Source organism: Pristiophorus japonicus, chromosome 13, assembly GCF_044704955.1.
Source record: "Pristiophorus japonicus isolate sPriJap1 chromosome 13, sPriJap1.hap1, whole genome shotgun sequence".
Classification (NCBI taxonomy): domain Eukaryota; kingdom Metazoa; phylum Chordata; class Chondrichthyes; family Pristiophoridae; genus Pristiophorus; species Pristiophorus japonicus.
Genome location: NC_091989.1, coordinates 9,913,773 through 9,936,459, shown reverse-complemented (window position 1 = coordinate 9,936,459; position 22,687 = coordinate 9,913,773). Strand labels below are relative to the sequence as shown.

The following is a 22,687-nucleotide window of genomic DNA, read 5'->3' as shown; positions in this document are numbered from 1 at the left end:
CTTATACTCGACCTTGTTTCGGCCTCAGCTAGAATACTGTGTTTAATTCTAGTCTCCTCACATGGTGGGTGATATTAAGGCATTGGAAATGATGCAGAGGACCACCACTAGATTAATTCCCAGTTTAAAACATCTTAGTTATCCCGATAGGCTCAAAGAGCTGGGTCTCTATACTTTAGAGAAGCATAAACTTAGGTGTGATTTGTTCAAGGTTTTCAAGATGAAGGGACAAGAATGTGTTTGTGCAAACCAATTGTTTCAACTGAATAAGTATTTCTTTTTTAAATTCGTTCCTGGGATGTGGGCATCACTGGCAAGGCCAGCATTTATTGCCCATCCCTAACTGCCCTTGAGAAGGTGGTGGTGAGCCACCTTCTCGAACCACTGCAGTCCTTGTGGTGAAGGTGCTCCCAGTGCTGTTGGGGAGGGAGTTCCAGGGTTTTGACGCAGCGACAATGAAAGAACGGCGATATATTTCCAAGTCAGGATGGTGTGTAACTTGCAGGGAACGTAGAGGTGATGGTGTTCCCATGCACCTGCTGCCTTTGTCCGTCTAGGTGGTACAGGTCGTGGGTTTAGGTGCTGCCGAAGAAGCCTTGGCGAGTTGCTGTAGTGCATCTTGTAGATGGTACACACTACAAGCATGGTGCACTGATGATGCAGGGAGTGAATGTTTAACCTGCCAATCAAGCGGGCTGCTTTGTCCTAGATGTTGTCGAGCTTCTTGAGTGTTGTTGGAGCTGTACTTATCCAGCCAAGCGGAGAGTATTCCATAACACTCCTGACTTGTGCCTTGTAGATGGTGGCAAGGCTTTCGGGAGTAAGGCAGCGAGTTACTCGCTGCAGAATATCCAGCCTCTGACCTGTTCTTGTTGTCACAGTATGTACATCGCTGGTCCAGTTAAATTTCTCATCAATGGTGACCCCCCCCCCCACCCCAAGATGTTGATGGTGGGGGATTCGGCGATGGTAATGCCACTGAATGTCAAGAGGAGGTGGTTAGACTCTTGCTTATTGGAGATGGTCATTGCCTGGCACTAGTGTGGCTCAAATATTATTTGCCACTTGTCAGTCCAAGCCTGAATGTCGCCCAGGTTTGCTGCATTCGGGCATGGACTGCTTCATTATCTGAGGAGTTGCGAATGTAACTGAACACTGTAATCAACAGCGAATATCCCCACATCTGATCTTATGATGGAGGGAAGGTCATTGATGAAGCAGCTGAAGAGGTTGGGCCGAGGACACTGTCCTGAGGAACTTTTGCAGTGATGTCCTAGGGCTGAGATAATCGACATCCAACCATCTTCCTTTGTGCTAGGTATGACTCCAGCCAGTGGAGAGTCTTTTCCCCCCCGATTCCCAATGACTTCAGTTTTACTCGGGCTCCTTGATGCCACACTCGGTCAAATACTGCCTTGATGTCAAGGGCAGTCACTCTCACCTCATCTCTGGAATTCAGCTCTTTTTTCCATGTTTGGACCAAGGTTGTAATGAGGTCTGGAGCTGAGAGGTCCTGGTAGGACCCAGACTGAGCATTGGTGAGCAGGTTTTGGTGGGTGAATGCTGCTTGATAGCACTGTCGATGACACCTTCCATCACTTTGCTGATGATTGAGAGTAGACTGATGGAGCGGTAATTGGCCAGATTGGATTTGTCCTGCTTTTTATGGACAGGCCATACCTCGGCAGTTTTCCACATTGTCGGGTAGATGCCAGTATTGTAGATGTTCTGGAACAGTTTGGTTAGAGGTGCACAAGTTCTGGAGCACAAGTCTTCAGCATGACAGTCGGGATGTTGTCAGGGCCCATAGTATTTGCTGCATCCAGTGCGCTCAGCCGTTTAAGAACATAAGAGGAGGAGTAGGTCATTTGGCCCTTCGAGCCTACTCCACCATTCAATAAGATCATGGCTGATCTGAAATCTTGATTTCACATGAAATTAATCAAATTGGCTGAAGGCTGGTTTCTGTGATGGTGGGAACCTCAGAAGGAGGCCAATATGGTGCCACTTAGCACTTCTGGCTCAAGATGGTTGCAAATGCATCAGCCTTGTCTTTTGCACTCACGTGCTGGGCTCTGTCATCATTGAGGATGGGGATATTCATCGAGCCTCCTCCTCCCTAGGTGTTTAATTATCCACCACCATTCACGACTGGATGTGACAATCAAGGAGGAACTTTTCACAGAACACTGGACCTGTGAAACAGGTTGCGATCTCGTGCGGTCAACAGTGATTTTCTGAATTCCTTCAAGCAAGAGCTGGACCTGTTTCTGTCTCGGGTAGAGATCACATCATACAAGAGGTAGGTAACTTGTAACATTCACGACCAAGGTAATCTCCTGGACTAGTTTCGATCGTCTAAGGAGGTCAGAGAGAGATTTTCCGATTTTTCTCCTCCTTTAATTAGCCTAGGTTTTTTATCCGGTTTTCCGTCTCTCCTATGAGATCACATGGCTCCAGGTGAAGTGGCGAGTGTATAAATTGCGATGCACTAGGCATCACAACTGTATGGGACAGGCTGGGTGGACCAGTAGGTCTTTTCCTGTCCACCACTTTTCATAAGTTCGCATACATTCTGTGAAAGATGAACTTACCATGGCTAGCTTTACTGCAAAGATTTTCAACATTTTGACTCAGACATTGGGGGCGAAATTGGTGGACTTGCCGTCCCTTGCCATTGAGCTTTCTGGGCGGTCTCGCCTCCGAGCGAGTTTGGTGGAGGCCTCCCGCCGGTGGGGAGGGAAGACTGCTGGAGACCGCCCGCTGGCGTGCAACGCGCGTTAAGTGTCCTCCCTCCCGCCGAGCTGCCAGTTTGGTCTGGGCGGTCCTCCGCTCCAGCAGGGGAAGGACCGCCACGTGAAGGCAGGTCTAACCTCAACGGTAAGTATGAAGACCTGCAAAAAAAAGGTTAGTCCACTTCTTGTCTTTATTTTTATTGCAGGGATTCGGGTGGATGGGGTCCCCTGAAGGATTTCTAGTGCTTTTTGTAATTTTGTGAATATTTTTTATTTAATCAGTTCCTCCCTCCCTTGGACCCGACAAAATCCTCGGCGGTGCTTTGCCGAGGATTGCATTTTCCAGCGAGAATGGGAGTTGCCGCCCAGGTTCAGGGTGTAAGTTGCATTTTTGCCACCGGGTGGTCTTTTCAGGATTTTTTTTTAATGAAACGTCCGCCCAAAGTACCGTCAGGATCCCAGGGGCCCTTTGGGCGGCACTTAGCTTCCACCAAGCTCGGGGCCATTAATTATTCGACTATAAGACAAATATCTCTTGAAATAATAAAGTCAATGACCCCAAACAATTAGTTTTCACATCCACTGCCAGCTTCTGCTCTTCCTTTAACTTCAAACAGGCTTTCAAAATACTTTTGTTACATAGATACTTGCCGTAATTTGCAGTCAGCGGCGAAGCAAAGGCCCCGAAGAAAGCTGCCCCGAGAGATCTCGCAATCTCTGTTTGCCTTTCTCGACGTGCAATTCATTGTAGCGCTGTGTAATGGGGATTCCCAGTGAAGAGCTGCAGCTGTCAAAGCAGCCAAATTACACTGAAGAATCCTCACACACAACTAGCCAGGAAATGAAAAGCTGCTTTTATCCCCACTTTTAAAAAAAAATGTTAGAGAGCGAAATAAAAATTGGGATTTTCACATGGGGAGAAGGTAGAACCTAAAATATCATGAACAAATTTGAACAACCTGTTAAAAAAATTGTACTTTTTAAATCATAATGGAGAAATTTGAGACTCCACAAATATAAAAATTAGTTTTCCAAGGCTATACGTTTTAGCAGTCAATACGCTGCTAAAACCCCAGTTACACCTTGTCCAATAAGGCCAACATTTAATGGGGTATTTAACAGCGATGTGAAAAAGCCCAAGTTTATCAGTTTCACAGGTTTCCCTGATTACACTGATTGCCGGCTATGGCAAGGGGGCGCCACAGCGCAACCAGTGTCTGAGCTGATAGTTCGTCGTCATTACCCATTGCAAAATCTAGGCCATTATATTATAATGAAAAACTAGCAGAGTAAATTTAAAGTTCAATAATTTATCATAAAACATGGTGGCTTCACCTCAAATTTCTTAAACCCCTCTCATTCACAAAGCGCACACTCTTTTATTGCCTCAGCATTTGTCTAAAATTCTCTCTCGCTCCCTTATAGTTTCCCAGTACCACACAATTATTGTGTTGCCATGTGAGGTTTGTCAGTGACCTGTTTCCAGGGCCTTTACACGCCCCTCTCTGAAAACTCGGGCTTCTCGATACACAGTCCACGCTGAAAGAAAGACTTGGATTTACATAGAGCCTTTCACAACCACTGGACATCTCAAAGCGTTTCACAGCACTTTTGAACTGTAGTGACTATTGTAATGTAGGAAATGCAGCAGCCAATTTGTGCACAGCAAGCTCCCACAAACAACAATGTGATAATGACCAGATAATTTGTTAATAAGTATATAAGTAAGTCAATAAGTAATATAATTATAAGTTAATAAATAAAACTAAGAAGTAATTTTCAAATTTACCCAGTATATTCTCTCTACCTCCCACCTTCCCCCAAATGTCTTGGTGTCCCCATTGCATCCTTGGCCAAAAAGATTGGAAATAATTTGTTCCCCGAGGCAGAAACACTGAAAAACCAATGCCCTGCAGGACAGTGTTTCGTAGTTCCTGTCCATAATCCATCAACAGTTTTCAGTTATGAATGGTAGTTCTTCACTGTGTAGCCTCTCTCTACTGAAGTGTAAATTGGAAAATTCAAGCTTAATTTGTAGCTTATCAATAATACAGGCACTCAAACTACCTTCTTTGAAAGATTTGAAACTTTTCAGCTTCATTATTACAAACTTCTAAAATTATGAAGAGTTTTGATAGAATGCTGGCTTTTATTTATTAACTTACTTTTCCAAGTGCCAATTAATTTTACCGCGGATTATTGTCACTAAACGTTTCACCGCCACTGAGATTAGCCTGACTGGCCTATAATTGCTGGGTTTATCATCCACTCTTTTTTTTTGAACAGAGGTGTAACATTTACAATCCTCCAGTCCTCAGGCACCAGTCCCATATCCAAAGAGGATTGGAAGATTGGGGCCAGAGCTTCCAGAATGTTCACCCTTACTTCCCTCAGCCAATATTGTCCTCAATCAACGTAAAAAAAAACAGGCAAAAAACATTAGTGGGAGTTGTGTACAGACGTCCAAACAGTAGTAGTGATGTTGGGGAGGGCATCAAACAGGAAATTAGGGTGCATGCAATAAAGGTGCAGCAGTTATAATGGGTGACTTTAATATGCACATAGATTGGGCTAACCAAACTGGAAGCAATACGGTGGAGGAGGATTTCCTGGAGTGCATAAGGGATGGTTTTTAGACCAATATGTCGAGGAACCAACTAGGGGGGAGGCCATCTTAGACTGGGTGTTGTGTAATGAGAGAGGATTAATTAGCAATCTCGTTGTGCGAGGCCCCTTGGGGAAGAGTGACCATAATATGGTGAAATTCTGCATTAGGATGGAGAATGAAACAGTTAATTCAGAGACCATGGTCCAGAACTTAAAGAAGGGTAACTTTGAAGGTATGAGGGTGAATTGGCTAGGATAGATTGGCGAATGATACTTAAGGGGTTGACTGTGGATGGGCAATGGCAGACATTTAGAGACCGCATGGATGAACTACAACAATTGTACATTCCTGTCTGGCGTAAAAATAAAAAAGAGAAGGTGGCTCAACCGTGGCTATCAAGGGAAATCAAGGATAGTATTAAAGCCAAGGAAGTGGCATACAAATTGGTCAGAAATAGCAGCGAACCCGGGGATTGGGAGAAATTTAGAACTCAGCAGAGGAGGACAAAGGGTTTGATTAGGGCAGGGAAAATGGAGTACGAGAAGACGGATTGCAAAAGTTTCTATAGATATGTAAAGAGAAAAAGGTTAGTAAAGACAAACGTAGGTCCCCTGCAGTCAGAATCAGGGGAAGTCATAACGGGAAACAAAGAAATGGCAGACCAATTGAACAAGTACTTTGGTTCGGTATTCACTAAGGAGGACACAAACAACCTTCCGGATATAAAAGGGGTCAGAGGGTCTAGTAAGGAGGAGAAACTGAGGGAAATCCTTATTAGTCGGGAAATTGTATTGGGGAAATTGATGGGATTGAAGGCCGATAAATCCCCAGGGCCTGATGGACTGCATCCCAGAGTATTTAAGGAGGTGACCTTGGAAATAGCGGATGCATTGACAGTCATTTTCCAACATTCCATTGACTCTGGATCAGTTTCTATCGAGTGGAGGGTAGCCAATGTAACCCCACTTTTAAAAAAAAGGAGGGAGAGAAAACAGGGAATTACAGACCGGTCAGCCTGACCTCAGTAGTGGGTAAAATGATGGAATCAATTATTAAGGATGTCATAGCAGCGCATTTGGAAAGAGGTGACATGATAGGTCCAAGTCAGCATGGATTTGTGAAAGGGAAATCATGCTTGACAAATCTTCTGGAATTTTTTGAGGATGTTTCCAGTAGAGTGGACAAGGGAGAACCAGTTGATGTGGTGTATTTGGACTTTCAAAAGGCTTTCGACAAGGTCCCACACAAGAGATTAATGTGCAAAGTTAAAGCACATGGGATTGGGGGTAGTGTGCTGATGTGGATTGAGAACTGGTTGGCAGACAGGAAGCAAAGAGTAGGAGTAAATGGGTACTTTTCAGAATGGCAGGCAGTGACTAGTGGGGTACCGCAAGGTTCTGTGCTGGGGCCCCAGCTGTTTACATTGTACATTAATGATTTAGACGAGGGGATTAAATGTAGTATCTCCAAATTTGCGGATGACACTAAGTTGGGTGGCAGTGTGAGCTGCGAGGAGGATGCTATAAGGCTGCAGAGTGACTTGGATAGGTTAGGTGAGTGGGCAAATAAGAACATAAGAATTAGGAACAGGAGTAGGCCATCTAGCCCCTCGAGCCTGCTCCGCCATTCAACAAGATCATGGCTGATCTGGCCGTGGACTCAGCTCCACTTACCCACCCGCTCCCCGTAACCCTTAATTCCCTTATTGGTTAAAAATCTATCTGTGACTTGAATACTTGAATGCATGGCAGATGAAGTATAATGTGGATAAATGTGAGGTTATCCACTTTGGTGGTAAAAACAGAGAGACAGACTATTATCTGAATGGTGACAGATTAGGAAAAGGGGAGGTGCAATGAGACCTGGGTGTCATGGTACATCAGTCATTGAAGGTTGGCATGCAGGTACAGCAGGCAGTTAAGAAAGCAAATGGCATGTTGGCCTTCATAGCGAGGGGATTTGAGTACAGGGGCAGGGAGGTGTTGCTACAATTGTATAGGGCCTTGGTGAGGCCACACCTGGAGTATTGTGTACAGTTTTAGTCTCCTAACTTGAGGAAGGACATTCTTGCTATTGAGGGAGTGCAGCGAAGATTCACCAGACTGATTCCCGGGATGGTGGGAAGAATGTTCCCGATGTTGGGGAAGTCCAGAACCAGGGGACATAGTCTTAGGATAAGGGGAAGGCCATTTCGGACTGAGATGAGGAGAAACTTCATCACTCATTGTTAACCTATGAAATTCCCTACCGCAGAGAGTTGTTGATGCCAGTTCATTGGATATATTCAAGAGGGAGTTAAATATGGCCCTTATGGCTAAGGGGATCAAGGGGTATGGTGAGAAAGCAGGAAAGGGAATGATCAGCCATGATCTTATTGAACGGAGGGCCGAATGGCCTACTCCTGCACCTATTTTCTATGTTTCTATGTTTCCAGTGGTACCCTGCCCCTAACAAAATGCCTAGAACATGACCTTGTCATCACCAACACCTTGTTCCCCCAGAGGGATAAGTACAAGGCCTCATGGCAACACCCTCGCTCTCCATAAATATCCAAATGACTACTAACATGCTACTGTTATACCAATCTAATAAATATAAACCTGCACCTGAGCTGAGGAAATGTCACTAATATTCTGCACACACAACATGCAGATATATATTTAATGATGCTATTAAGGAGCACTGATTCCTACATTCACAGTGTACCTATACATACTGAATATGGACTCCCCAGCATAAAATATCGGTAACAAATATAAATGCAACATTTATTATACCATGCGTGAACCGGGATGGGATGGGACGGTTTATTATACTTGGGCATAAGGCTTAAGTATAAAGCTAAAGGGAAATTCCTTTCAGAAATGTCTTTCGGATGAGACGTTAAATCGAGGCCCCGTGTGTTCTCTCAGGTGGACATAAAAGATCCCACGGTACTATTTCGAAGAAGAGCAGGGGAGTTATCCCCGGTGTCCTGGGCCAATAATTATCCCTCAATCAACATCACTAAAAAAAAATTATCTGGTCATTATCACATGGCTGTTTGTGGGAGCTTGCTGTGTGCAAATTGTCAGCCACGTTTCCTACATTATAACAGTAACTACACTTCAAAAGTACTTCATTGGCTGTAAAACGTATTGGCGAAAGGTGCTTTATAACTGTAAGTCTTTCTTTTCAAAAAATCAACATTAATTTCAAAAGGACACGAGCCACAATATCAATATTTAAAAAAAATACATTTGATCTTTACAAAGATCAAAAACCCCAATTTTAGCACTAGATTTCATAGATGATGACAACCTAGTAAAAATATACTTGCATCCATTCCGTACAAAGATGATGACAAATAGTAAAAATATACTTCAATTCATTCTGTACAAATAGTGAGACATTACATACAAGGGTTTCAGGATAAGCTCCATAAGAGAGTAAATTTATTCATTAGTTCAACTGATTATTAACAAACCTTCTGAAGCATTTTAATAGATACTACTGACATAGGAAGCCTACTTGGAGAAACTGCTGACTGTAGTACTATAAAAATACTGCAGAATTCTTACAATTAAAGTAATATTCACACATTCTATATAAATAGAAGTTGTTGGTGTTGTATTTATCTCCAAATCTAATTTAGCTGATGACCCCAACTATCAGACCAAAACTAAAATCCAGGAAACGGTTAACTCAAATTAAGTTACCGTGAAGCCCCATTAACCCTTTTCAATCAGGCCAACGTGTGAACCTCACAAGCTGCCAGCCATTTTCCAACAGATAAATGGAACATCATTTTAAGTAAACTTTCTCAGCATGCACATTACTTGTATATTAGAGGAATTTGTGGTCTTTGTGGAAGTGATTGATCAGCCGTGTTTACACAGCCATCAAAATGGCAAAATCAATCTTCCGAACTACCACGGACATCTCAATATCTATATAAATGCTCTGTTCCCTTTCAGCTAATCTCACAATCCATAACTTTTATAAATCATATCACTTTTTTTTTTCCTTTCACCAATTTTCTCCCCTTCTCTCCTGAAAGTATCGACTCCTTGTTGCTGTGCAATTCCACAGGCAGTGGATGTCCTTGGTAGGAACAGGAGGCGGCCATTCAACCATTCAATTCGACCATGGCCGATTTGTGCCTCAACCCCATATACTTTGCGTGTGTCGAGAAAGTGAGTGTTGATGTGCTTTCAATCACGGGGACATCACAGCACAGCACAATCCTGTCCACGTGGGTGCACTTTCACCAAAGATCGCTGGATAGAAATCAAGAGTGGGAACTCTCTCTGACTTTTACTTTCTAAATACAGGGACACCAAGACCAAATCGGAGACCCCCAACATAATTCCAGCTGGGTTTGGTGAGCTCCAAATGGACTGGGGATTGAATCTTGAACCTTCTCGATCTAGATGACTCAAAGCAACTGGATAAATCATGCAGACTTAAAGAACTGTATGATTTAGCATTCTGTTTCTCAAGCTTGTTCTAAACAGTGACTCTTCATGGATGTGATCAGAGAGATTTGCACTAAAAGGTACCTAAACCACAAAGCATGCGGGAACTCAAGTAATGCATTTGGATAAAATGGCAAAACTGACAGTGTGCTGGGTTAGTAGCTGTATTTACTGAAGTTAATGCAGCTCGTTCATACTCCGTTTCAGAAGTGCCTCCCAACTAATTTCCTAACAAAGTCATCAGCACTTCAAAATATCCAACAAAAAAAAATTCTAAATGCATTAATCATTTTAGTGACAATGCTGCAGCAGACTGGGCCGCAAATAAGCAGCACCACGAAGATACCCTATCGCTGAGATTCAAGTCTCACGTCTGCTACTCTAGAAAAGCGCCAAGCTGAGGCCAAGTACCTACACATGGGATGGGACAATTATCCCAAAGCCTCTATTGTGCACCTGTCAGTGGCTATGCCGAAAACCTAGGAACTGCGGAGCCACAATACGCAAGGTAGCACGTATCTTTTAAACTTTATGGGCCGTAATTTGCGGTCCTTACAGGTGCATTTGTGTCCATAAGGGCCGAGCAAGTTCCACGTTATCGCGCGTGAAAACCCGAAACTTGCAATGTACCAAGAATTTTCTTGACAGATCCAACGCATCCCCGGGAAAAGGGCATTTACGGATAGTGTTGGGCTATTTGCCCAGTGAATGCCCGTGAAATTCTTACGCCTGGTAAAAGCAAGCGTAAGGCCTGCTTTTACCAGCGTAAGAGTTTTTAAAAAAACTTTAAGATGCATTTTTTTCAATCATTTATACATTAAATAAGGTTTATTTTAGCCCCATTAAAACGTTTACATTGATTTTTCAAAACATTAAATATGTTTGTTTTAAATATTTAATTAAATGGCATTTTAATTAATTTTAAATATGTAATGTTTTTTTTAAAATTGTATTCGATGTGTAGATGTATTTTGGGCGGGGGGGGGGGGGGTTTCCCATTTATGCCGATGGGGGTTCAGTACACACGGAATCTCCATAATTATGAATGGGGATTCACTTCTTTGATTGGTTGGACCGGTTCACGTGATCTCAGGGGCGCTTGCAAACTGCCTGCACCCGAGATACGTGGGCCTCTACCCGCGGGTACCCAGAGAGGCCCAGGACCCGAGTCTCCGTACCTCCCGGACCACCAGGTATGCGGCGGGCATTTTATTTGCGAATCGGAGGCATTTCCCGGCGGGAAGCCTCTAACCACACATTCAAAGCCTATATTGTTTTTGAAAGGGACTGATTAATGGGGGCATCCACTTTAAAGTTGCAAAAAATCCACAATTCAGCAAGTGGAAAAGTTACTTTAAATATCACAAGTTAATGTAAACTTCTATCAACTACAGGAAGATTTAATTAATTGATTTGAAATGAGCAGAATTAATCAAATTCATTTGGAAAGCACTGCTTTAGCTGCATGTACACAATGAAATTTACTATATTGAACTCATTCATTTTAAAAATCAATGGCTGATGGTAACTGTCCTGAGCATATGTGCAGAACATCAGTCAGACTATCTGCAGATCTATATCATGATTACCATTACATAAATGCACAAATACTCGAGTCAAATGAAACATGTTTACTTCGAATACAAAGTATCAGAGTCACAAACTCCACACATCTGGATGCAGCTTTTCAGTACAATTGTCTAATACATCAGAACTAGAACACATTCTTGGAAATGAGATTATAAGGTTGTCACACACTGATGGGAGTCCTATGGAATCATAAATACTAAATCCAACTCCACCCCAAAGTCCTCAAAACCTCAACTACAAATTTCAAAAGACATTCAGCAAATACTATTTGTTTCAGCTGTAGAGATGGGGAATCAGTCTAAGGAAATATTTGGCGAAGGGGAACTGATCAATGACAGTGTCAGCAGCAGACTGAGCATTATTGCACAGGAGTGTCATTCATTATACACTCATTTTGGAGCTAGACACTGAATATACAATGCCTATTATATATAATTACAAAATTCACACAGAATTATGGACATGTACTATATAGTATTTTGTACATAAATGTGGTTCTAATGGGCCCAAATTTCCCCAATCCCTTTTTCCGGCGCACTCACCCAAGATGCGCCGATTTTGAGCGCTCAAAAGGTCGCCAAAAAACTTACTCACGATTCTGGCCGCTCTCTGTGTGTCCCGGATCCTGGTGTGGCGTATATAGTGGAGTGGGGGGGGCGGAGCTACAGCCCTGGGCCGGAAACAGTGCCAGCAGCTGCGCGCATGCGCAGTAGCTCCCCCCCCTCCCAGCGCGTCCTGCAGGCTGTGAGCAAGACCCGATGCTCGCCACCCCATCTCTGGCCGAAGGGACGGTCCGATGTTCGCCGCCACTATCCCTGGCCAAATGGTCTTCCGCACCGGCCCGCGAGCTATTGAACAGATGGAAACCTGCTGTGCTAACTTGTTTCTGGCAAATATATGGGGCAGTTGTTCTATTTTACACACCATTTGGGAGCATCTCGGCATACAGCCTTTGGGGCCAATTACTTAGAGAATGGAACCATGGCTCGGTTTAATTTGTTTTAGGGAGATCCCTGTACAGGTAAAAAAAAATGATTGTGAAGGAGACCTGTAAAAATGTGCAAAGTAATGAGTGACATGAAAAAAAAAAGCCCTGTACATGTAAGTAGCTGCTTGTGTTGTTTAAGCTACTGTGATTGTGTGTTTGCAGAGTTTCTTTATTTTCTTTTAATCTTTCCTTAAAACTTTGTAAGTCTTGGTGCTTTAGGTGCAGGTCTTCTCTACTTTCTTCTATTTTTTTTATTTGTTATTGAATGCTTTTTGTGCTTTGTTTAGTGCTTTGTAAGTCTTGGTGCTTTAGAATGTACTAATCTGCGCTGATTTCTTAACTCTCCGCAAGGGTTTCTTGTGCGGCCACAAGTGGCCACATACGCTGGCCTAAGTTAGTTTGGAGCAACTATTAGCTGTCCAAACTGGCTTAAATGGCCAAAACGGCTGGTAACGCCCCCTTTTGAAAAAAAAACTTTTAAAAATCCTAACTAACTCACTTACACTGGCGCAAATTAAATGTGCAGAATGAGGATTTTTAAGATACTCCAGAAAAATCAAGTTGCTCCAAAAAAAATGGAGCAACTCCTGGGCAAATTTGGGCCCATAAAGTGCACTTACAGGACACCTACTCTTTTATAAAAGAGGATCTCATATCACATATTTATGGCTTTGTCGCCAAACAAAACACATAAAACATCCCTCCAGAACAGTCTCCGATCTGGTGTTTTGAAATGCAATTAATTTAGTACAAAACTTAATTGGGTAGTTTTTAAAACTGGCTTGAGCATCCAGAGATGAACCCAAGATATTTTGTTTCAATACTAAGATGCATTTCAAAAATACATGGCTGCTGCACACGTAATTATGAAATACTGCTGTTATTCAGATAAATATCACGTAATGTAATCACCTTTACATTTAATCGTGTAGACAAGACATTTGCAGTATTTCTAAAGCTGATGTCACTGGCAAAATACTAGCTGATGTTTCAATTGGTGAGAAAGCAGGAATGGGGTACTAAAGTTGCATGTTCAGCCATGAACTCATTGAATGGCAGTGCAGGCTAGAAGGGCCGAATGGCCTGCACCTATTTTCTATGTTTCTATGTTGAATGTCAATGTCGTTAGTATCCAGAGCTTTAAAACCAAATAGGATGACAATTGAATTGTGTGCCAAGGTGGTGTGTTTGTTTTTTTTTAAATTCTCATTAGCACTCTGCTTGTTTCGCACTTGAATTTGGTAATGGGGAAGGGGAAAGAGGAGGAATTTATAAGTTAGCATTAATCAGTGCTTCACAGTAATACTCAACTGTCAACATTGGAGAAAAACATGAGAAAAGATTTGAGGTTTCATACAAGATCACAAATCCACAGAGCTGTGTTTAAGACTGATATGCATCAAGATCAGTTAACATTTTATGGGCGAGACTTGACAGGCTTCATAATATTTTGAACCACAAGTGTTACAAGCACCAGCGAGTAGGCCTAATGCAGCCTATTGTACAGGCTCAAAGCACTTTGCAGCCAACGAAATACTTTTGGAGTGCAGTCACTGGACTACACTCCAAAAGAACTTCAGTGGCTGTAAAGCACTGTGGTCGTGAAAGGCGCTATATAAATTCAAGTCTGTCTTTCTTTCTAGGTTTCCTGCAGCACGAGCTGTGCACACACACCGCCATTTGGTGAAGTGCTGATTGCAGAGAGGGAGGGAGTGAGGAGGCAGCCTGTTTGGGGGGTGGGGGGGGGGGAAAGAGGGAGGAGGTTGCACAGCAACATAACCAAGAAATCCATTAGGGAATTCAGAAGAAACTTATTTACCCAGAGAGTGGTGAGAATATGGAACTCGCTACCACGGAGTAGTTGTAGCAAATAGTATAGATGCATTTAATGAGACACTAGATAAGCATTCGAGGAAGAGAATAGAGGGTTATGCTGATAGATTTAGATGAGGAAGGACGAGAGGAGGCTTGAGTGGAGCATAAACGCCAGCATGGACTGGTTGGGCCAAATGGTTTGTTTCTGTGCTGCATATTAAAAGAAAGTCTTGCATTTCTATTGTGCCTTCCATGTCAACCGGACGTCCCAAAGAGCTTTACAGCCAATGAAGTACTTTTTAAAAGTAGTCATTGTTGTAATGTAGGAAACGCGGCAGCCAATTTGCGCACCACAAGCTCCCCCAAACAACAATATGATAATGGCCAGATAAAGTAATTTTAAAGTAATGCTGATTTAAGGGATAAATATTGTCCAGGACACTAGGTATAACTCCTCTGCCCTTCTTCGAAATAGTGCCATGGGATCTTTTACGTCCATCTGAGAGACGGGGCCTCGGTTTAATGTCTCAACCGAAAGACAGCAATTCTGACAGTACAGCACTGCACTGGAGTGTCAGCCTAGATTTATTGTGCCCAAGTCTCTCGAGTGGGACTTGAACCCACAACCTTCTGACTCAAAGGCGAAAGTGTTACCCACTGAGCCACGGGATATGTAATAACCAAAAATACTCCTGTGATGTCTTTGCAAGACGTGTTAATAAAAACTGTTTCTACAGGTAAAAGTTTACAAGACACTGGAATCCCTAAAATATACCACAAACTGATTAGTAATAATTACAAAGTGTCATCTACACAATTGATGCACTGTTAATAAACCATAGTGTCTACGTGTGTTCCATGTTAATAACCCCTGGTGTCTTGCTGTACCCCATGTCAAGCAAGTTGTGAGGAAGACGCAAAGAATCTGCAAAGGGATTATAGATAGGCTAAGTTAGTGGTCAAACATTTGGCAGATGAAATATAATGTGGGAAAATGTGAGGTATCCACTTTGGTAGGAAAAATAAAAAAGCTAATTATTATTTAAATGGGGAGAGATTACAAAATCCTGAGGTAGAGGGGGATCTGGGGGTCCTTGTACATGAAACACAAAAAGTTAGCATGCAGGTGCAGCAAGTAATAAGGAAGGCAAATGGAATGTTGTTCTTTATTGCAAGGGGGATGGAGTATAAAAGTAGGGAAGTCCTGCTACAACTGTACAGGGTGTTGGTGAGAATACACCTGGAGTACTGCATACAGTTTTGGTTTCCATTTTTAAGGAGGGATATACTTGCTTTGGAGATAGTTTAGAGAAGGTTTACGAGGTTGATTCCTGAGATGAAGGGGTTGTCTTATGAAGAAAGTTTGAGCCTATACTCAATTGGCATTTAGAAGAATGAGAGGTGATCTTATTGAATCGTATAAGATTCAGAGGGGACTAGACAGGGTAGATGTAGAAAGGATGCTTCCCCTCATGGGGGCATCTAGAACGAGGGGGAATAGTTTCAGAATATGAGGAGGAATTTCTTCTCTGAGAGGATCATGAATCTTTGGAATTCTCTGCCCCAGAGAGCTGTGGAGGCTGGTATTGAATATATTTAACGTGGAGATAGACAGATTTTTGAGTGATAAGGGAGTTCAGGGTTATGGGGAGCAGGCAGGGAAGTGGAGTTGAGGCCAAGATCAGATCAGCCATAGTCTTATTGAATGGCGGAGCAGGCTCAAGGGGCCAAATGGTCTACTCCTGCTCCTATTTCTTATGTTATGTTAATAACCCCCCTGGAGTCTTGCTGTGCCCCATATTAATAACCCCCCAGATCTTGTTGTGCCCCGTGTGAATAGCCCCTGGAGTCTTGCTCTGCCGCATGTTAGTCAGTCCTGGACTCTTGCCGTGCCCCATGTGAACAGCCCTGGAGTCTTGCCGTGCCCCATGTGAACAGCCCTGGAGTCTTGCCGTGCCCCATGTTAGTAAGCCCTGGAGTCTTGCCGTGCCCCACGTGAACAGCCCCGGACTCTTGCTGTGCCCCACGTGAACAGCCCTGGACTCTTGCTGTGCCCCACGTGAACCCCCCTGGACTCTTGCTGTGCCCCACGTGAACAGCCTGGACTCTTGCTGTGCCCCACGTGAACAACCCTGGACTCTTGCTGTGCCCCACGTGAACAGCCCGGACTCTTGCTGTGCCCCACGTGAACAACCCTGGACTCTTGCTGTGCCCCATGTGAACCCCCCTGGACTCTTGCTGTGCCCCACGTGAACAGCCCGGACTCTTGCTGTGCCCCACGTGAACAGCCCCGGACTCTTGCTGTGCCCCACGTGAACCCCCCTGGACTCTTGCTGTGCCCCATGTGAACCCCCCTGGACTCTTGCTGTGCCCCACGTGAACAGCCCCGGACTCTTGCTGTGCCCCACGTGAACCCCCCTGGACTCTTGCTGTGCCCCACGTGAACATCCCCAGGCTCTTGCCGTGCCCCACGTGAACCCCCCCGGACTCTTGCTGTGCCCCATGTGAACCCCCCTGGACTCTTGCCGTGCCCCACGTGAACCCCCCTGGACTCTTGCTGTGCCCCATGTGAACCCCCCTGGACTCTTGCCGTGCCCCACGTGAACCCCCCTGGACTCTTGCCGTGCCCCACGTGAACCCCCCTGGACTCTTGCTGTGCCCCACGTGAACCCCCCTGGACTCTTGCTGTGCCCCATGTGAACCCCCCTGGACTCTTGCCGTGCCCCACGTGAACCCCCCTGGACTCTTGCTGTGCCCCATGTGAACCCCCCTGGACTCTTGCCGTGCCCCATGTGAACCCCCCTGGACTCTTGCCGTGCCCCACGTGAACCCCCCTGGACTCTTGCCGTGCCCCACGTGAACCCCCCTGGACTCTTGCCGTGCCCCACGTGAACCCCCCTGGACTCTTGCCGTGCCCCACGGTGATTGAGTGTGGGTTTGTTGTGTGTGTGTGTGTGTGTGTGTGTGTGTGAGAGAGGGCGGAGGGCCCGGCCTGGCTTTACTCACACAGCTCGCTGTAGCGGTGGCAGCCCCGGCTCAGCTGCTCGATGTAGCGGTTGAGCAGGTCGGTGAGGATGTCGCAGGCCGTGAGCTGCACAGCGTCCCAGCCCAGCGCCTGGCAGATCTGCGCCACCGCCACCCGCAGCAGGGCGCGCCCGTAGCCGTCACACATCGCTCGCGGGCCGGCCGGCCGGCGGGCCCCCTCCCCGGGCAACACACACACACACACAATCCTCGTCCTCCCCCCTCAGGGGCGGTGCAGCGCGCCGGCCTGGCCTGGCCCCGGGCTCTCTCTCTCTCTGTCTCTCTGTGTGTGTGTCCTCCCCCCTGAGCCGCCGCTCGGCCCCTCACTGCCCGGCCGCCATCTTGGGCTTTTTTTTTCTCTCCTCGCCGCCGCCGCCGCTAGGCGCGACCCATCGAGCGCCGGGCCGCAATCGGCCATCGATCGATGTCATTTCCCCGCATCGACTCGTCAGGCTGTTGCCTGGAGACCGGCCCCTCCCTCCACCACAATCGCAGCCTGCTGGCTGCAGAGGGAAATGATTGGTCCGCTTGATTTAGTAAAGTGCCTTTCAGAGCCTCAGGATGTTCCTCCACCACCCCGTGTTGAGAAAGACCTGTGTTGTGCCATGTGTCCGCGACCGGTGTCCTCCACCCGGACCAGCGGTCCCCAGTGTTGAGGCGCTGACCGCACTCGATCAGCTTCGCTGGGCAGGCCACGTAGCACGCATGCCAGATACGAGACTCTCTGAGCAAATGCTTTATATACGGAGCTCCTTCATGGTAAACGAGCCAAAGGTGGGCAGCGGAAACGTCGTAAGGACACCCTCCAAGCCTCCCTGGTAAAAGTGCGACATCACCACTTGACACCTGGGAGACCCTGGCCGCAGACCGCCCGAGGTGGAGAAAGTCCATCCGGGAGGGTGCTGAGCTCTTTGAGAGTCTCGACGCAAGGAGCGTGAAGAGGCCAAGCGCAGGCAGCGGAAGGAGCGCGCGGCAAACCAGCCCCACCCACCCCTTACCCCCGACGAGTGTCTGTCCCACCTGTAACAGGGTCTGTGGCTCTCATATCAGACTGTTCAGCCACCAGAGAACTCACTTTGGGAGTGGAAGCAAGTCCTCCTCGATTCTGAGGGACTGCCTATGATGATAGAAACATAGAAAATAGGTGCAGGAGTAGGCCATTCGGCCCTTCTAGCCTACACCGCCATTCAATGAGTTCATGGCTGAACATGCAACTTCAGTACCCTATGATGATGATAATGAAAGTTTCTGCACTGTTTAGTAACTTGTAAAGAAATGTAAATGTATTCCCATCCATTCCGTGTACTGCTTTCATCTGCATAGTGCTACATGTAACGTGATTCGTGATCGATATTGAAATGTATCCTGGAATGTAATGTAAACCTGTTCTTATCTGCTCCATGTAATACCCTTATTTGCACAGTACTACATGTAACATGATTTACAGATTGTACTGAACTGTAGCCTGAAATAAAATGCACGCTAGTGCATTGTATGGAACTGCTGTCAGCATCTAAACGAATTGTATGGAATTGCTGACTGCAAGATACTGAACTATTTTCCAATGTATTGTGAAAATTTTATATGAATAAAGTATATTTTTGGAAAAAAAATGTTTTATAATTCATGCAGTTGGAGTAGTTGAAGCAGATAGCATAGACAACAACAACTTGTATTTATGTAGCTATTGCCATTGAAACCTCCCCTATACCCATCTTTTGTTTCTTTACCTTTTTCTTTTATTTGTCACATTACCGTCTCCTTTTGCCTCACACCAGCATTCCTTTGCTCTTTTAATCAATACAGATTATCTGGTCGCTATCCATCATTATAATCAGTCCCTCGGAATCGAGGAAGACTTGCTTCCACTCCTAAAGTGAGTTCTCTGGTGGCTGAACAGTCCAATATGAGAGCCACAGACCCTGTTATAGGTGGGACAGACATTCGTCGAGGGAAGGGGTCGGTGGGGCTGGTTTGCCGCGCACTCCTTCCGCTGTCTGCGCCTGACCTCTTCACGCTCTTTGAGTCTCAACGCCCTCCCGGATGCACTTTCTCCACCTCGGTCGGTCTTCGGCCAGGGTCTCCCAGGTGTCAGTGGTGATGTCGCACTTTACCAGGGAGGCTTTGAGGATGTCCTTATAACGTTTCCGCTGCCCACCTTTGGCACGTTTACCATGAAGGAGCTCCATATAAAGCATTTGCTTAGAGAGTCACGTATCTGGCATGCGAACTATGTGGCCTGCCCAGCGAAGCTGATCGAGTGTGATCATATTGCTGTTTGTGGGAGTTTGCTGTGCACAAATTGGCTGCCGCGTTTCCCATATTGCAATAGTGACTAAATTCCAAAAAGTACTTCATTGGTTGCAAAACGCATTGGGATGTTCGGTGGTTGTAAAAGGCACTACATAAATGCAAGTGTTTCTTTTTGATCCCATCACGGACCTTCCCTTTTGTTCTTTCCTCCCCTCTCCTCCTTTCCCTGCCCCTGCACTAACAATATCCCAACAGTGGATAGTCAAGGGGCCGTGGCGGAGGGGAGGAACTTAACACAATCACAATCACTAAGGAGTTGGTACTCAGTAAGATAATGGGACTAAAGGCAGATAAATCCCCTGGACCTGATGGCTTGCATCCTAGGGTCTTAAAAGAAGTAGCAGCAGGGATAGTGGATGTATTGGTTGTAATTTACCAAAATTCCCTGGATTCTGGGGAGGTCCCAGCGGATTGGAAAACCGCAAATGTAACGCCCCTATTTAAAAAAGGAGGCAGACAAAAAGCAGGAAACTATGGACCAGTTAGCCTAACATCTGTGGTTGGGAAAACGTTGGACTCCGTTATTAAAGAAGCAGCAGCAGGACATTTGGAAAAGCATAATTCGGTCAGGCAGAGACAGCATGGATTTATGAAGGGGAAGTCATGTTTGATAAATTTGCTGCAATTCTTTGAGGATGTAACAGGGTGGATAAAGAGGAACCAGTGGATGTGTAATTGGACTTCCAGAAGGCATTTGACAAGGTGCCACATAAAAGGTTACTGCACAGGATAAAAGTTCACGGGGTTGGGGGTAATATATTAGCATGGATAGAGGAGGATTGGCTAACGAACAGAAAACAGAGAGTCGGGATAAATGGTTCATTCTCTGGTTGGCAATCAGTAACTAGTGGGGTGCCGCAGGGATCAGTGCTGGGACCCCAGCTATTTACAATCTATATTAACGACATGGAAGAAGGGACCGAGTGTAACGTAGCCAAGTTTGCTGACGATACAAAGATGGGAGGAAAAGTAATGTGTGAGGAGGGCACAAAATATCTGCAAAAGGACATAGACAGGCTAAGTGAGTGGGCAAAAATTTGGCAGATGGAGTATAATGTTGGAAAGTGTGAGGTCATGCACTTTGGCATAAAAAAATCAAAGAGCAAGTTATTAATTAAATGGAGAAAGATTGCAAAGTGCTGCAGTACAGTGAGACCTAGGGGTACTTGTGCATGAAACACAAAAGGTTAGTATGCAGTACAGCAAGTGATCAGGAAGGCCAATGGAATCTTGGCCTTTATTGCAAAGGGGATGGAGTATAAAAGCAGGGAAGTCTTGCTACAGCTATATAAGGTATTAGTGAGGCCACACCTGGAATTCTGCGTGCAGTTTTGGTTTCCATATTTATGAAAGGATATACTTGCTTTGGAGACAGTTCAGAGACGGTTCACTAGGTTGATTCCGGGGATGAGGGGGTTGACTTATGAGGAAAGGTTGAGTAGGTTGGGCCTCTACTCATTGGAATTCAGAAGATTGAGAGGTGATCTTATCGAAATGTATAAGATTATGAGGGGGCTTGACAAGGTGGATGCAGAGAGGATGTTTCCACTGATGGGGGAGACTAGAACTAGAGGGCATAATCTTAGAATAAAGGGCCACCCATTTAAAACTGAGTTGAGGAGGAGTTTCTTCTCTCAGAGGGTTATAAATCTGTGGAATTCGCTGCCTCAGAGAGCTGTGGAAGCTCGGACATTGAATATATTTAAGACAGAAATAGACAGTTTCTTAAACGATAAGGGGATAGGGGGTTATGGGGAGTGGGCAGCGAAGTGGAGCTGAGTCCATGACCAGGTCAGCCATGATGGTATTAAATGGCAGAGTAGGCTCGAGGGGCCATATGGCCGACCCTTGCTCCTATTTTCTATGTTCTTATGCACTTGCTTAAAACCTGTTACATCTCTAACCTTTTGATGAAAGGGCATCGACCTGAAACATTAACTCTGTTTCACTCTCCACAGATGTAGTCTACCTGCTGAGTATTTCCAGCATTTTCTGTTCTCATTTCAAATTTCCATCGTCCACAGTATTTTGCTTTTGCATTTATGTAGCACCTTTAACGTAGTAAACCGTCCCAAGGCGCATCACAGGAGCGTAACCAAACAGCATTTGATACCAAGCCACGTAAGGAAATATTAGGGCGGATGACCAAAAGCTTGGTCAAAGAGGTAGATTTTAAGGAATGTCTTAAAGGAGGGGAGAGAGATGGAGAGGTTTAGGGAAGGAATTCCAGAGCTTCGGGCCTCGGCAGCTGAAGGCACGGCCACCAATAATGGAGCAATGGAAATCGGGGACGCTCAAGAAGCCAGAATTAGAGGCACGCAGATCTCGAAGGGTTGTAAGCAATGTTCCCTCTAATTTTTTTGAAGTATAGCCAATGTGCTAATGTAGGCAAACATAGTGAGCCATTCTTATTGTTGCTTTTATAGAATGTGTCCGCTTTCCATAATATGTTTACAATCTCTACTGTTTCAATTCCAACAGTGACTACATTTCAAAAGACTTCATTGGCTGTAAAGTGCTTTGAGACCTCTCGTGGTTGTGAAAATCGCTATATAAATGCGTCTTTATTCATATAGTTCTGCAGTAATAACAACTTCACTTTTATACAGCAAAATAAAATGGTAAAACTATAAATGTTGGATGAATGCAGTGTGTTTCTAGTAGTATTTTGCTTATATTTTTTATTTATGTAGTGCCTTCAAAGTAGAAAACATCCCAGGATATTTCCCAAAAGAAAAATAACATGAATTAGGTAAGTATGCTACCTGTTGCCAAATCACAGCTTCTTTTGTTACTTATACAAATTAATTCATACAATAATAATCAATGCCTCTACAGAATAAGAAATAAGGGTAAGTCTTTATTTAAAAACAGACTTTTGTATCCAGATTACACTTTAGAAATTTCCAGATAGTCCACTTAAGAACCAGACTAACCAATCCAAGCACAACTCTTACTTGGTGTTAGGCTTTCACTGGTTATTTGAATTAAAACCTGCAGCTTGCCAATCTCTTAACTTATCTGGTTTTGCACTTATTGCAATTAAAAATTGGGAAAAAATGTTAATGAGTGTAACAAGAATCCGTGGTAGAGATTTGCTTTGATGATTCTCAGTAATTGATAACACTAACAACCAATTGTTCCAGCGGGTAAGTGG

General features: G+C 44.8%; 1 protein-coding gene across 2 annotated transcripts in view; it reads right to left on the bottom strand.

The window, feature by feature from the left end:
• Window positions 1-17,600, bottom strand: part of taf3 (TAF3 RNA polymerase II, TATA box binding protein (TBP)-associated facto) — a 207,599-nt gene extending 189,999 nt beyond the window's left edge. Inside the window, exon 1 of one of the 2 annotated variants that reach the window (XM_070897123.1) lies at window positions 17,200-17,600. In XM_070897123.1, coding sequence (XP_070753224.1) covers window positions 17,200-17,365 — 166 coding nt within the window. In that variant the 5' untranslated portion in view covers window positions 17,366-17,600. The remainder of the gene's footprint in view (window positions 1-17,199) is intronic. The other variant, XM_070897125.1, reaches the window with a different exon arrangement.
• Between the last annotated feature and the right edge of the window lie 5,087 nt (window positions 17,601-22,687).